The sequence below is a fragment of the Oncorhynchus masou genome, chromosome 13, assembly GCF_036934945.1.
Source record: "Oncorhynchus masou masou isolate Uvic2021 chromosome 13, UVic_Omas_1.1, whole genome shotgun sequence".
NCBI classification, from domain to species: Eukaryota; Metazoa; Chordata; class Actinopteri; order Salmoniformes; family Salmonidae; genus Oncorhynchus; species Oncorhynchus masou.
The window spans coordinates 40,265,345-40,277,576 of NC_088224.1; the positions used below are offsets into that span (position 1 = coordinate 40,265,345).

General features: G+C 44.2%; 1 protein-coding gene across 1 annotated transcript in view; it reads left to right on the top strand.

The window, feature by feature from the left end:
- The window catches only part of LOC135553331 (uncharacterized), a 44,499-nt gene extending 32,289 nt beyond the window's left edge, over positions 1–12,210 (top strand). The window contains exons 7-21 of the mRNA XM_064985487.1: positions 546–685; positions 865–991; positions 1,175–1,210; positions 1,340–1,479; positions 1,567–1,693; positions 3,543–3,700; positions 4,654–4,780; positions 4,995–5,030; positions 6,157–6,269; positions 7,117–7,246; positions 7,621–7,760; positions 7,859–7,982; positions 8,241–8,399; positions 8,877–9,036; positions 11,152–12,210. Coding sequence (XP_064841559.1) covers positions 546–685; positions 865–991; positions 1,175–1,210; positions 1,340–1,479; positions 1,567–1,693; positions 3,543–3,700; positions 4,654–4,780; positions 4,995–5,030; positions 6,157–6,269; positions 7,117–7,246; positions 7,621–7,760; positions 7,859–7,982; positions 8,241–8,399; positions 8,877–9,036; positions 11,152–11,240 — 1,806 coding nt within the window. The 3' untranslated portion in view covers positions 11,241–12,210. The remainder of the gene's footprint in view (positions 1–545; positions 686–864; positions 992–1,174; positions 1,211–1,339; positions 1,480–1,566; positions 1,694–3,542; positions 3,701–4,653; positions 4,781–4,994; positions 5,031–6,156; positions 6,270–7,116; positions 7,247–7,620; positions 7,761–7,858; positions 7,983–8,240; positions 8,400–8,876; positions 9,037–11,151) is intronic.
- Positions 12,211–12,232: the final 22 nt, after the last annotated feature.

Below are 12,232 nucleotides of genomic sequence, written 5' to 3' on the forward strand. Positions count from 1 at the left end.
GCCCCGCCTTCCCAGAGGTTTCTTCTCCAACTGTTGTCCTGCCCTCAATGTTGTACTCCACGTCTCTCCCTGCCCTAGTTCCACAGGAACTAGCCTGACCTTACCAGGAACTGAGACTCAATTGTGGCCCTTCACTTACCTCCTTAGAAATATGAACATAAAACAATAACATATCTGGACATACAGACACTTTCTGTACTTCCCTTGTCGTTGCATTAACACTTTCCAGCTCCAACATCATAGCCAATAACAATTACTACTAAGAAGCGGATTATGCAATTATAAATGAACTCATTATGCAACTAAAATGGGCTCAAGCCAAATAGTCTCAAACGGGTTGATGGATGCCACAAGGCAAGAGTTATGCCACTCTGATTAGGTGTGGTTCAGTAGATGTGTTGACAGACTCTGGCACTCTTACGGATTGCTGTCTCGAAATGCCGTCCTCTTTGTTAGAGCCTGTATCACAAATGCGCTTCTCTCTGGGAAACTAGTACCCTCTAGTGTCAAAGTACCATACTTGACATTTCTCTCTGCCCCCGCAGGACTACAGTGTGCCAGAGATCAGTCTGTTCCCTGAGGAGAATGCCGAGGGGAAGAAGGTGACCTTCAGAGACACGTCAGATGACGCCAGGATATTCGGTTTCCCCATCAAAGCCAACTCCATCATCATCAACGCTGGACTGTGAGTAACAGAGTCGGCTCGGCCAACTACCTTTTTAGGAGGAAAAGGGTCAACCTTTTTATAAAAGTAGATGATTATATTTTTAATATGGTTTATTTTGTCGAACATAATGACATGGTTTTATGAGGTCGAGCTTCTGTTATGATTTCCCTGTTCTGATTTGGATTTACTCTCTTCAGATGGCTGGTGTACCCGCAGCCTTTTTTCCAGGGCGTACCACGTGTCCTGGAGGTGGGGGGGTTCCCCAACCCTGCAGCCTGGGGCGTGGAACAACCCTACGTGGGCTCAGTGCACCCGCTCAAAATCGTAAGTATCCCCTCCACCTCCGGAACACCTTTCACCTTTCTAGAATTGCACAGACAATCAGGGCAATGTACACGGTTTAGATTTACATTTAGTAGAATACACATTCCCATGCAACGTCATTTTACAAGGGAACAAGGTAAATGCATTTTTATTTGTATTTATTTATTTATTTTATTTTTACAGGGTGAACCGAGAGTGGAGAAGCCCGGTGAGCCAAAGGTAAGAGATACGGCAATGCTATGGCCATGATACGGAAATGAAGGAACGAGTCAATCACACAAACAATCAACTCAATTTAATTACACAAACGCGAAGCAAATGAAGCGTGTTTTTCCCTGTTGCTTCCAGCTGGTGCTGTATGACAAGCCTTACTTCACTGGGAAGAAGAGGACGATCTACACCAACATGAGAGACTTCATGACCAGACTGGATAGACAGCAGACTGCCTTCATGTACAGCCCTGGATCCATCCAAGTGCAGGGTGGCTGGTGAGTAAACTGTGTGTGTGTGTGTATGTGTGTGTGTGTGTGTGTCTTACTTCCTGCATCTCATCCTCTGTCTCCCTCTACTTGTAGCTGGGTTGGCTATGAGAAGGAGGGTTTCCGAGGCCACCAGTATCTGTTGGAGGAGGGAGACTACCACGACTGGAGGGTGTGGGGGGGCTGCGATTCCGAGCTGCGCTCCGTCAGAGTCATACGAGCGGTGAGTGGGCCATACCATCACGTTACACCCCCATCTCTGTCAGGACCTTGTATCCAGATGCTGCAAGAATGATCATGTCCTAAATGACATGTTTATCATACACTGGGGAAAGCTGTGCTCCCTTATTGATGTCACTTGTTAAAACCACTTCAATGAGTATAGATGAAGGGTATGAGACGAGTTGATACTGGAACCACTGGGTGTCGGTGGACCCCTCCCTTCAAGCTAATGAGTCATTCTGACTGCAGTGTAACATTGTAACATTTAGAATTTGTATTTTATTTCAAATAACACAATAGCATTGTCATCAGTTTGTTACTGTAGGCTATATGTAAAAAAAATAAATAAATAATGAAACGTGTTCAATCCATTTTATTCATGGAGTGCGTTTGTTACAACTATGAAACAGAACGCATATGTGTTTGAACATGGTAACAGCTTATTTTTATGACGACAAAACCAAATCAAATACCCCAACCACCAAGAACTGTGGTCAAACGACGAAAACATCAGTAGCCTAAACATTAAAAGCACCAAGTTGCCTTGATTAATAGTGAAATTCGGCACAAAATAAATAATGGCATTATAATAAATGGAAGTGTTGATATGACTGCAGTCACAAATAGTCAAATATTGTCAGCTCGTGCTTACATTGTGTGCGTCTTCACGCAATGGCATCAGTTGGATTTTGTTTAGCTGTTATCCCTTGTCCTAACAGTTGACACACTTTGATTTGCCTTCAGTGTTCCCCTGTGGATGGGGGCATTGTCATCCTACGGAGGCATAGCCATGGTAGCCAAAACATTTCCCTACCCAGCATTTTTTATACATGACACAAAGCATGATGGGATGTTAATTTCTTAATTAACTCAGGAACAACACCTGTGTAGAAGCACCATCTTGTGCTGGGGACAAAAAAAAGGCAACTCTAAAATGTGCAGTCTTGTCACAACACAATGCCACAGATGTCTCGAGTTGAGGGAGCATGCAGTTGGCATGCTGATTGCAGGAATGTCCACCGGAGCTGTTGCCAGAGAATTTCATGTACATTTCTCTACCATAAGCCACCTCCAAAGTCATTCTAGAGAATTTAGCAGTACGTCCAACTGGCCTCACAACCGCAGACCACATCTAACCACACTAGTCCAGCACCTCCACATCCAGCTTCTTCACCTGCGGGATCATCTGAGACCAGCCACCTGGACAGCTGATGAAACTGAGGAGTATTTCTGTCTGTAATAAAGCTAACTCAGTGAAATTGTTGAGTAAATGCGGGATACAAAGAAAATATAAACGCAACAATTTCACGTGTTTCCATTATTTTGGCAGGCTAGATATTAGGTTAGGCTTTTTTTAACCTTTATTTAACTAGGCAAGTCAGTTAAGAACACATTCGTATTTTCAATGACGGCCTAGGGACAGTGGGCTAACTGCCTTGTTCAGGGGCAGAACGACAGATTTGTACCTTGTCAGCTCGGGGGTTTGAACTTTCAACCTTCCGGTTAATCGTCCAATGCTCTAACCACTAGGCTACCCTGCCGCCCCAACATGTCCCCTGTTGCCATAGAGAAGCGTGGCCATTCACTCAAAAACAAATGTAGTTCCATTGAACTAATCAGCGTGAAGTACTTTTGACCAGAAACGGAACAACAGATGGCATCTATAAGGACAGTGGAACACACCACATCAAGACCTCACTGTGTCTGTGGGCGCCAGCGCGCTTACTGTAGCTATTCCTTCCCTGCTGGTTAAGTTCAGGATGTAGCCGGTCCGAGAGACAACTGTGCCTAAAGACAACTCCTACCTGGAGCCACAGCATGTGACCTCTGACCCCTCTGTCCCCTTGTAGGACCTGACGGAGCCCATGATGGTGATGTATGAGCAGCCAGACGAGGAGGAGGAGGTGGTGGAGCAGGAGAACACCTTTGAGGTGACCAAGGCCATTCCTGACGTGGAGCTGTTTGGTTACCACACCACCACGCGCTCCATACATGTCCTCAGTGGAGCGTAAGTACACACGCTTGTGTCGAGCAGCGTTATAGTCTCACGGGGTATAGTCTCACGGGGTATAGTCTCACGGGGTATAGTCTATTGTTATATATACAAGGGTGAACATATAATACATTTATTCCCGGTATTGGACCTCCTGTATTTTTTTTATGGGCCTAATCATTAGAATTCCATATAGAACCTCTATTAATTCAATGGGATCTCTGTGGATCTGTCCTTTAACCTTTAGAATGTATCACCTTTTTATTGTGGCGTGAACACAGCCAGTCATGATGTTTCATCTGATTTGCCAAACAATCACGTCAAAGGGCTTCTTTAACTTGGATACCCAGCACCTTCTTCCACTGGCGTCATATTTCCAGCCTCCAACCAGTGGGGAATGTAAAGAGACATCCTGTTACACAAAACAGCACAACGGGCAAGGACACTGGTGACTGTCATTAGGCCAGGATGTATAAGTCCACTGCCGTCCACACGCGTCTCTGTGTCATTAGCTCATCTCTGCCGTGGCAAAATGTCCGCGCTCTCGGCGACCTCATCGCATTTTGGATCGTGCAGTTTTCTTGTCGTTTTCTTTTCATTATTATGATCTAGGCTCATGTTTAACCGGAACAGCATACCCCCACTATGTATTTTGCCGGGAAGTTCTACCGGATCGCACCGCCTTACTTTCACCACTGCTTTATATAGTAATAGCATAGTAATGACGGATATAATGGCCTGGTAAGTTAATAAGAATATGATCATCACTAGAGCCAATATATATTTATGGCTCTGGTAATAACTTGATCCTGGCTGATAAGTTAAGAAGAATATGATCATATTTGATAATACCTGGATTTTTTTTATTACATTATAGGCATAATAAATTCAACACAAGGTCCCTCCAACAGTGATTGGAGGATGTTCGAGTATTAGTGGAGGTTTGACTCCGTTGTTTTCTCCTTCAGATGGATCGCCTACTCTCACGTGGACTTCTCTGGTGACCAGTACATCCTGGAGAAAGGTTTCTACAGTAACTCTGCTGACTGGGGCTCTTCAGACAACCGCATCTGCTCTGTCCAGCCCATCCTACAGGTGAGTAGGAGCCTGGAGACTCTTTTCTACCGGAGTTGACAGTGGAGAGACGGAAACAGACAGGAAAATGAACTGAGAGAACACCCGCGCTGTTTCGCTGCTCCTTCAATGTTGACATGTTTTGATCGCCTTGTCAGCCTGAGGGGAATATGAAAAGGATGTTTGACATTTTGATGTTTACTCCGTGCACTCAGTTGTCATGTGTCTGTTTCAGGCTCCGAGTGAAAACCAGGGCAACGCCAGAAGAGAGGTGAGACATCTTGTGCAATCGTATATCCTTCTGCAGTCACGCGATCTCTTTTCACTTGAACTCTGTCTACGGTAAATGCGACTGATGGTTTAACTCTTTCTTCCTTCGTTGTGTCTGTCCTCCTCAGGATGTGACTGATGGTTTAACTCTTTCTTCCTTCGCTGTGTCTGTCCTCCTCAGAATGTGACTGATGGTTTAACTCTTTCTTCCTTCGCTGTGTCTGTCCTCCTCGGGATGTGACTGATGGTTTAACTCTTTCTTCCTTCGCTGTGTCTGTCCTCCTCAGGATGTGACTGAGGGTTTAACTCTTTCTTCCTTCGTTGTGTCTGTCCTCCTCAGGATGTGACTGAGGGTTTAACTCTTTCTTCCTTCGCTGTGTCTGTCCTCCTCAGGATGTGACTGATGGTTTAACTCTTTCTTCCTTCGCTGTGTCTGTCCTCCTCGGGATGTGACTGATGGTTTAACTCTTCCTTCGCTGTGTCTGTCCTCCTCGGGATGTGACTGATGGTTTAACTCTTCCTTCGCTGTGTCTGTCCTCCTCAGGATGTGACTGAGGGTTTAACTCTTTCTTCCTTCGCTGTGTCTGTCCTCCTCGGGATGTGACTGATGGTTTAACTCTTTCTTCCTTCGCTGTGTCTGTCCTCCTCAGGATGTGACTGATGGTTTAACTCTTTCTTCCTTCGCTGTGTCTGTCCTCCTCAGGATGTGACTGATGGTTTAACTCTTTCTTCCTTCGCTGTGTCTGTCCTCCTCAGGATGTGACTGATGGTTTAACTCTTTCTTCCTTCGTTGTGTCTGTCCTCCTCAGGATGTGACTGAGGGTTTAACTCTTTCTTCCTTCGCTGTGTCTGTCCTCCTCAGGATGTGACTGATGGTTTAACTCTTTCTTCCTTCGCTGTGTCTGTCCTCCTCAGGATGTGACTGATGGTTTAACTCTTTCTTCCTTCGCTGTGTCTGTCCTCCTCAGGATGTGACTGATGGTTTAACTCTTTCTTCCTTCGCTGTGTCTGTCCTCCTCAGAATGTGACTGATGGTTTAACTCTTTCTTCCTTCGCTGTGTCTGTCCTCCTCAGGATGTGACTGATGGTTTAACTCTTTCTTCCTTCGCTGTGTCTGTCCTCCTCAGGTGATGCTGTACACGGAGCCTGATTTCCAGGGTGAATGCCATCTGTGTGACAAGAACCAGGAGTCCCTCTCTGACAAGCTCATCGCCAAGTCCTTCAGAGTGGTGGGAGGAAGGTGGGACGAGACCAACACACACACAGAGCTAACATTCTGGCAGTAGCCAAAGAGAGGAAAGCATGAAGGAGAATTTAGGAGGTTACACAGGCTTAGTGCACTCTTAGAATTAAAGGTGCTATTTAGAACCAAAAATAGTTATCCGGTTGTCCCCATAGGAGAACCCTTTGAGAATCTCCTTTTGGTTTCAGGTAGAATCCTTTTGGGTTCCATAAAGAACCCTTTCCACAGAGGGTTATACATGGATCCCAAAAGAGTTCTACCTGGAACCAAAAAGGGTTCCACCTAGAACTAAAGAGTTCTCCAATGGGGACAGCCGCAGAATCCTTTAGTAACCCTTTTTTCTGTGTGGAGTGTGGAGATTCATCTTGTTGTTGTTGCCCCGGATAAACGCCTCATTCATCTTGTCATGGGCTTGATGATTAGTTGACAAGTAGAATCCGGTGTGCTTCGTCGGCTGCCACAACAAAAATGTGTACTCTTGGGGGTACTCGATGACCAGAGTTGAGAAACAGTGGGATGGAGGACTTATCAGAGATGAGCCATCACGGAATTATGACTCCGACAAGTTTATCGCCAAGTAAACTGGTGGGAGGAAGGTGGGACAGAACCAACACATGCATGCATGCAGACACACACACCAAGTGTAGTTGACAAAGGTCTGAGAGGGACAAATGTAGAATTAGGAGCGATGGGAGGATACACAGGCTTAGAGGACATGTAGAGGATGGTATGGAGTGATGAAGGGCCTAGAGATGAGCCAGCACATTATTATAACTGTACTGATGAGCATGTGGGGTTAGTAAATGGGTTTTACATGGGTTTTGTGTGCTCCTCTGTGTTCCAGTTGGGTGGTGTACGAGGGTCGTGAGTATTCAGGGAACCTGTACATTCTGTCAGAAGGAGACTACCCCAACTTCACCAGCATGGGCTGTCCTCCGAACTGTGTCATACGCTCGCTGAAGACTGTCCCACTGGTAAGAACAATCCTCATATACTCGTCCCACTCGTATATAGACTGGCCTTTTCACCTCCCTCTCACCATCACATTTCACTTTGTCTGTCTGTCTCGCACCATTTTATTTTCAATCACTTAATGAATCAATTTGTGCATCATAGTATTTCGGTATGTTTGGCTTAATGCTCCCAGCCTTCTCTCTCCCCCTCCTCTTCCCCATACCATTACTCCTCTCAACCCCATAGTCTGACCCACTGTAACACTGTTCCAGGCTATTCAACCTAATGTATGTGTATATCGGAGGGGTTGGTGGGAAAAAAAGCCAAAGACTTTATTAGTTCACACGTGATGTCTATCTTAACACTGTGTATCTTAATCCCCTTGTTTCCCCAGGTATTCTCAGTGCCCTCCATCTCTCTGTTTGGTCTGGAGTGTTTGGAGGGCAGGGAGATCACAGTAGACACAGAGGTGGTCAATATGCTGGAGGAGGGCTACAACAACCATCTGCTCTCTGTCAGAGTCAACCGAGGCTGGTGAGTGTTGCGCGTGTGTGTGTGTGTTATTCTGAGTGTTGACATTCTGTGATCTTGTTTAACTCTCACAGCCTTTTCCTCACTTGCGCTCTTTGCAGCTGGGTTCTGTGTGAGCACAGTAACTACAGGGGGCGCCAGTTCCTATTAGAACCCATTGAAATCACCAACTGGCCCAAGTTCAGTCAGCTTCTCACCATTGGCTCAATGTACCCAGTACTACAGGTTCGTATCTCACTCTACTTCTTTACTTCATTCTGGTTATAATATACACTGTAAAAAAAAAAATGTTTTGCTTAGAATGGTGATCCTGACTAAATCACTGCCATTGTGAGTCAGTTGAACATTTTCTACATAGGGACCTAATTTATTATAAACCTTATAATAATACATCATAAAATCTCATGCTTTCTTATACAAAGTTATGAATCCCTTACGCCACTTCTATTTGCTTTGACATGTGACTATTTTCATTCCCTGCAGAAGCGGCGCTTCTTCCGCATCAAGAGCAAGGAGCGAGGTCACTTCCTGTCCATCCAGGGCGGCGTGGAGGAAATGAAGTCGGGACGCGTGGTGGTGATCGAGCAGGTGGAGGGCATGAGCGACATCTGGTTCTACCAGGAGGGCCTCATCAAGAACAAGGTATTGCTTTGCAAGGAATAAAGTACCTGAACATTTTTTTATTTCAAATTTTCTTTATTCTTAAGATCATTTTCTTTCACCTTTACTGAGGAACCCCTGGGACTCCCTCGCGCAACCCCATGGGTTCCCGGATTACAGTTCTGAAGAGCTGCATTTTTGCTGTTTAAAAAATAAAAATAAATGTGATTTGATTTGATACCATCCTGGCACTTGATTGTCCATAGAGGGCTCACACCTGTTTGTCCAGGTAGACATTAGTCTCTGATTTAAAGGCAAAGATGAGCACTGGCATACACTGTAGCCCTTGAGGACCGGAGTTTCCCACCCCTAGTCTTAGATTCACATATACATTGACTGTTGAACAATCTGCTAGTCCTATAGTAATCCAAATCAATATGGAAGCTTAATGTGTCTTTCTACTGAAAACAAAGAGAGTTGATCAGAGTTCTGCATTCTCTTATGTCCGTCTTTCTCTAGTTGGCTCCTACTATGAGCCTGCAGGTGATGGGGAATGTGGAGGCGGGGGCGAAGGTGGTGCTGTGGTCAGAGGCCCGGCAGCCTGTCCAGACCTGGTCAGCCCAGATGAGAGGCACCATCCCCAGCCTTACCTTCCCTGGTATGGTGTTGGACATCAAGGGTGAGACACTACTGTCATCTTAGGAGGGAAATGATAGGAACTACACACATGATTTGTGCTTTCATGCAACCCACCCCCCGTGTTCTCTAAAACAAATTGGGGCACTGGGGAAATGTTTGGTCTTGTGAGCGGAAATTTGAACCGTGTTAGTATTTTGTGCAACTTCCAGTGCATTTACAGTAAACAATGAGGCTGTACCCTTACAGTTTTAGACAGTAGCCAATAGGCTATTGTGGCTATTTGAGCATAATGTGGGCCAACCAACAAAACCAATGTCTACTTGCATGTGACTTTTAATAACGTTTTTACATTATGAAGGGCTTGACATTAATTCATTATTTTTTTACTTGGCCTATAACATTATGGGCCAAACAGGTGACTGTAAATTGCATTGTGTTGTGTTGTGTTATATGATGCAAGAAACCACTTTACAATATAAAAGTCGTTATAATTATTAACATACAGAGAATTAGACAGTATAGGCTGCCCATTGGCTTATTTGCACATTCAAGCCTGTCTCAAAATACAACACTGCCCCTTTTAATTAAGCTTTTTACGTGACTCGCTTTTCAAAGACAGCTTGAACTGTAGCCTACACATTTTGTGCTCTTGTAGGAAGCAGTAACTCCCCATTGCTGACCTATACGTATCTATACTGAACAAAATTAGACATTTTCTGTTCATGGTTTAGAGAGTACCCTGACTAAAGCTGAGCAGAATTTACAATAAGAAGCATATTAGACCTGTGTTTCCTTTTCTGCGTGAAAAACACAAACACGACCCCTTTGGCATATGGTTTACATCATTTTCATCCTCATCAAACCATTCAACCATTGACCACTTGTGCCCTGTGGATGGGGGCATTGTCATCCTATGGGCGCATAGCCATGGTAGCCAAAATAAATACATGTCTGCAAGAACACAGTGGCCTCCATCATTCTTAAATGGAAGAGGTTTCGAACCACCAAAACTCTTCCTAGGACTGGCCCGCCCGGCCAAACTGTGCAAACTGGGGAGGAGGGCCTTAGTCAGGAAGGTGACCAAGAACCTGATGGTCACTCTGACAGAGCTCCAGAGTTCCTGTGTGGAGATGGTTGTCCTTCTGAAAGGTTCTCCCATCTTTGCAGCACTCCACCAATCAGGCTTTTATGGTAGAGTGGCCAGACCACAGGAAAAGGCACATGACAGCCTGCTTGGAGTTTGCCAAAAGGCACCTAAAGGCCTCTCAGACCATGAGGAAACAAAAACGATTTAATCAATTTTAGAACAAGGCTATAACATAACAAAATGTGGAAATAGTCAAGGGGTCTGAATACTTCCCCAAATGCACTGAACAAACATATAAATGCAACATATAAAGTTTTGGTTTCATGATATGAAATAAAAGATACCAGGATTTTTCCAAAAGCCCAAAAGCTTATTTCTCTCAAATATTGTGAACAAATTTGTTTACATCCCTATCAGTGAGCATTTCTACTTTGCCAAGATAATCCATCCACCTGACAGTTGTGGGATATCAAGCAGCTGATCATTACACAGGTGCACCTGGTGCAGTATTGTCACACAACACAATGCCACAGATGTCTCAAGTTTTGAGGGAGTGTGCAATTGGCAGAAATGTCCACAATATTTTTTTGCAACATTTTTTTTTAGCTCAGTGTATATAACTGGGCTAATAACTCGCTAGCTAGCATAGAATATCAACAAATGTACACGCGCACTGATCTGAACAGCACATTCACTTGCAGGTGATTGAAAGACTGCTCGTGGGCTCCTCACGCCAATAGAATTCTACTCTTGTTGCATTGAAAAGGGACTGATATAATGTTGATTCAATCACGGAAAAAAACATTGATTTATATCGCGTAAACTAACGGGGTGAACTCAGTGAAGTTCAATCTCTTGCGTCTCTGCACGGCCTGGCCTTTCTTCTGGAGGAAGTGGACGGCAGCTTAGAGGGAACATTGCTGCCCCCGTATTTATGGGATGTGATGGGCACAACATATATAGGAAGTAAAGGCTACTGATAAGATATAGATGTATTCAATAGGCATTGTTGATTCAAGAAATAATCACATCACTTATTGATAAGCATTCTATAATTGTATCTCTCAGGTGGCAAGCAGTACGACAGAGACCATGTGGTGATTTTACCAGAGAGTGAGGAGAGGCCTTGCCAACAGTGGGAGTTGGAGCTGCTATAACCTTCCAATAACCTTCCCTCAACCCACACCCTTCACCCACTCCTCCAATACAATACATTGCAATATCACCAAGCCCTCAGAGCTCCTGCTCTTCAGTCTGTGGAGATGGACATTAGGAAGCACCACAGACGTTAGCCTTGTCATCACCAGGCAACATCAAGATGATCTGAGAACGTCTTCATTGTAGTTAAAGGGATTTTCTTTCATTCTGTGAAAAATCCTACGAGGATGATCATTTTTTTTGCCTCGACGCGAGGGCCGCAGCATACGAACGACTCGACAATAAACAACCAGCGCCTTTTGAATCAACTGGAGAGGATGGGAAGGATAATGCTCCCCCCCTCCTCCTCCTTAAATATGTATATTTGGATGATTCTATTTACAGACATTCAACCCTATCAGATTCTTCCTTGACTTGGATGGTATGACCCGGCTTACCCACACACAGTAGTGGACTTAACCATTCACTTGAACTCACCAATGATTATTGGGAAGGTCCAAGATACATCTACTAAATGGTACATTATCTGTGGCTATATGCAGTATATTAAAGATGGATTCATAAAGGAAGCCACATCTATGCACATTATTTTCTGAATTGACTTAAGATTCTTTTTTGTATTTTGTTTGACTATGCAGTGTACTACGTTTTGGGAAAACATTGGATGGGAAGTGTATTCGTGATGCAGTATAATACATACACAATACATATAATAATGTATGATGCAGTATAATGACCCTGTGGGCTTTTATGCAGTTCTTCTCTAATGCTACAAGTATGTTCATCAAGTTGGTGTGTCTATTCCACTATGGTATTACGTCTGTATTTGCATAGATATTAATCATACATTGCCATTCCCTGTCAACATACAGGTTGCTCTATTTGTTATATAACACCAAATGCCTTGCTTCTCTGTGCATTCTTTTATACCAAAAATATGTGAATGGAAATAAACGTGTTTTTAAAATATCAAGTTGAAATATTCAATCAA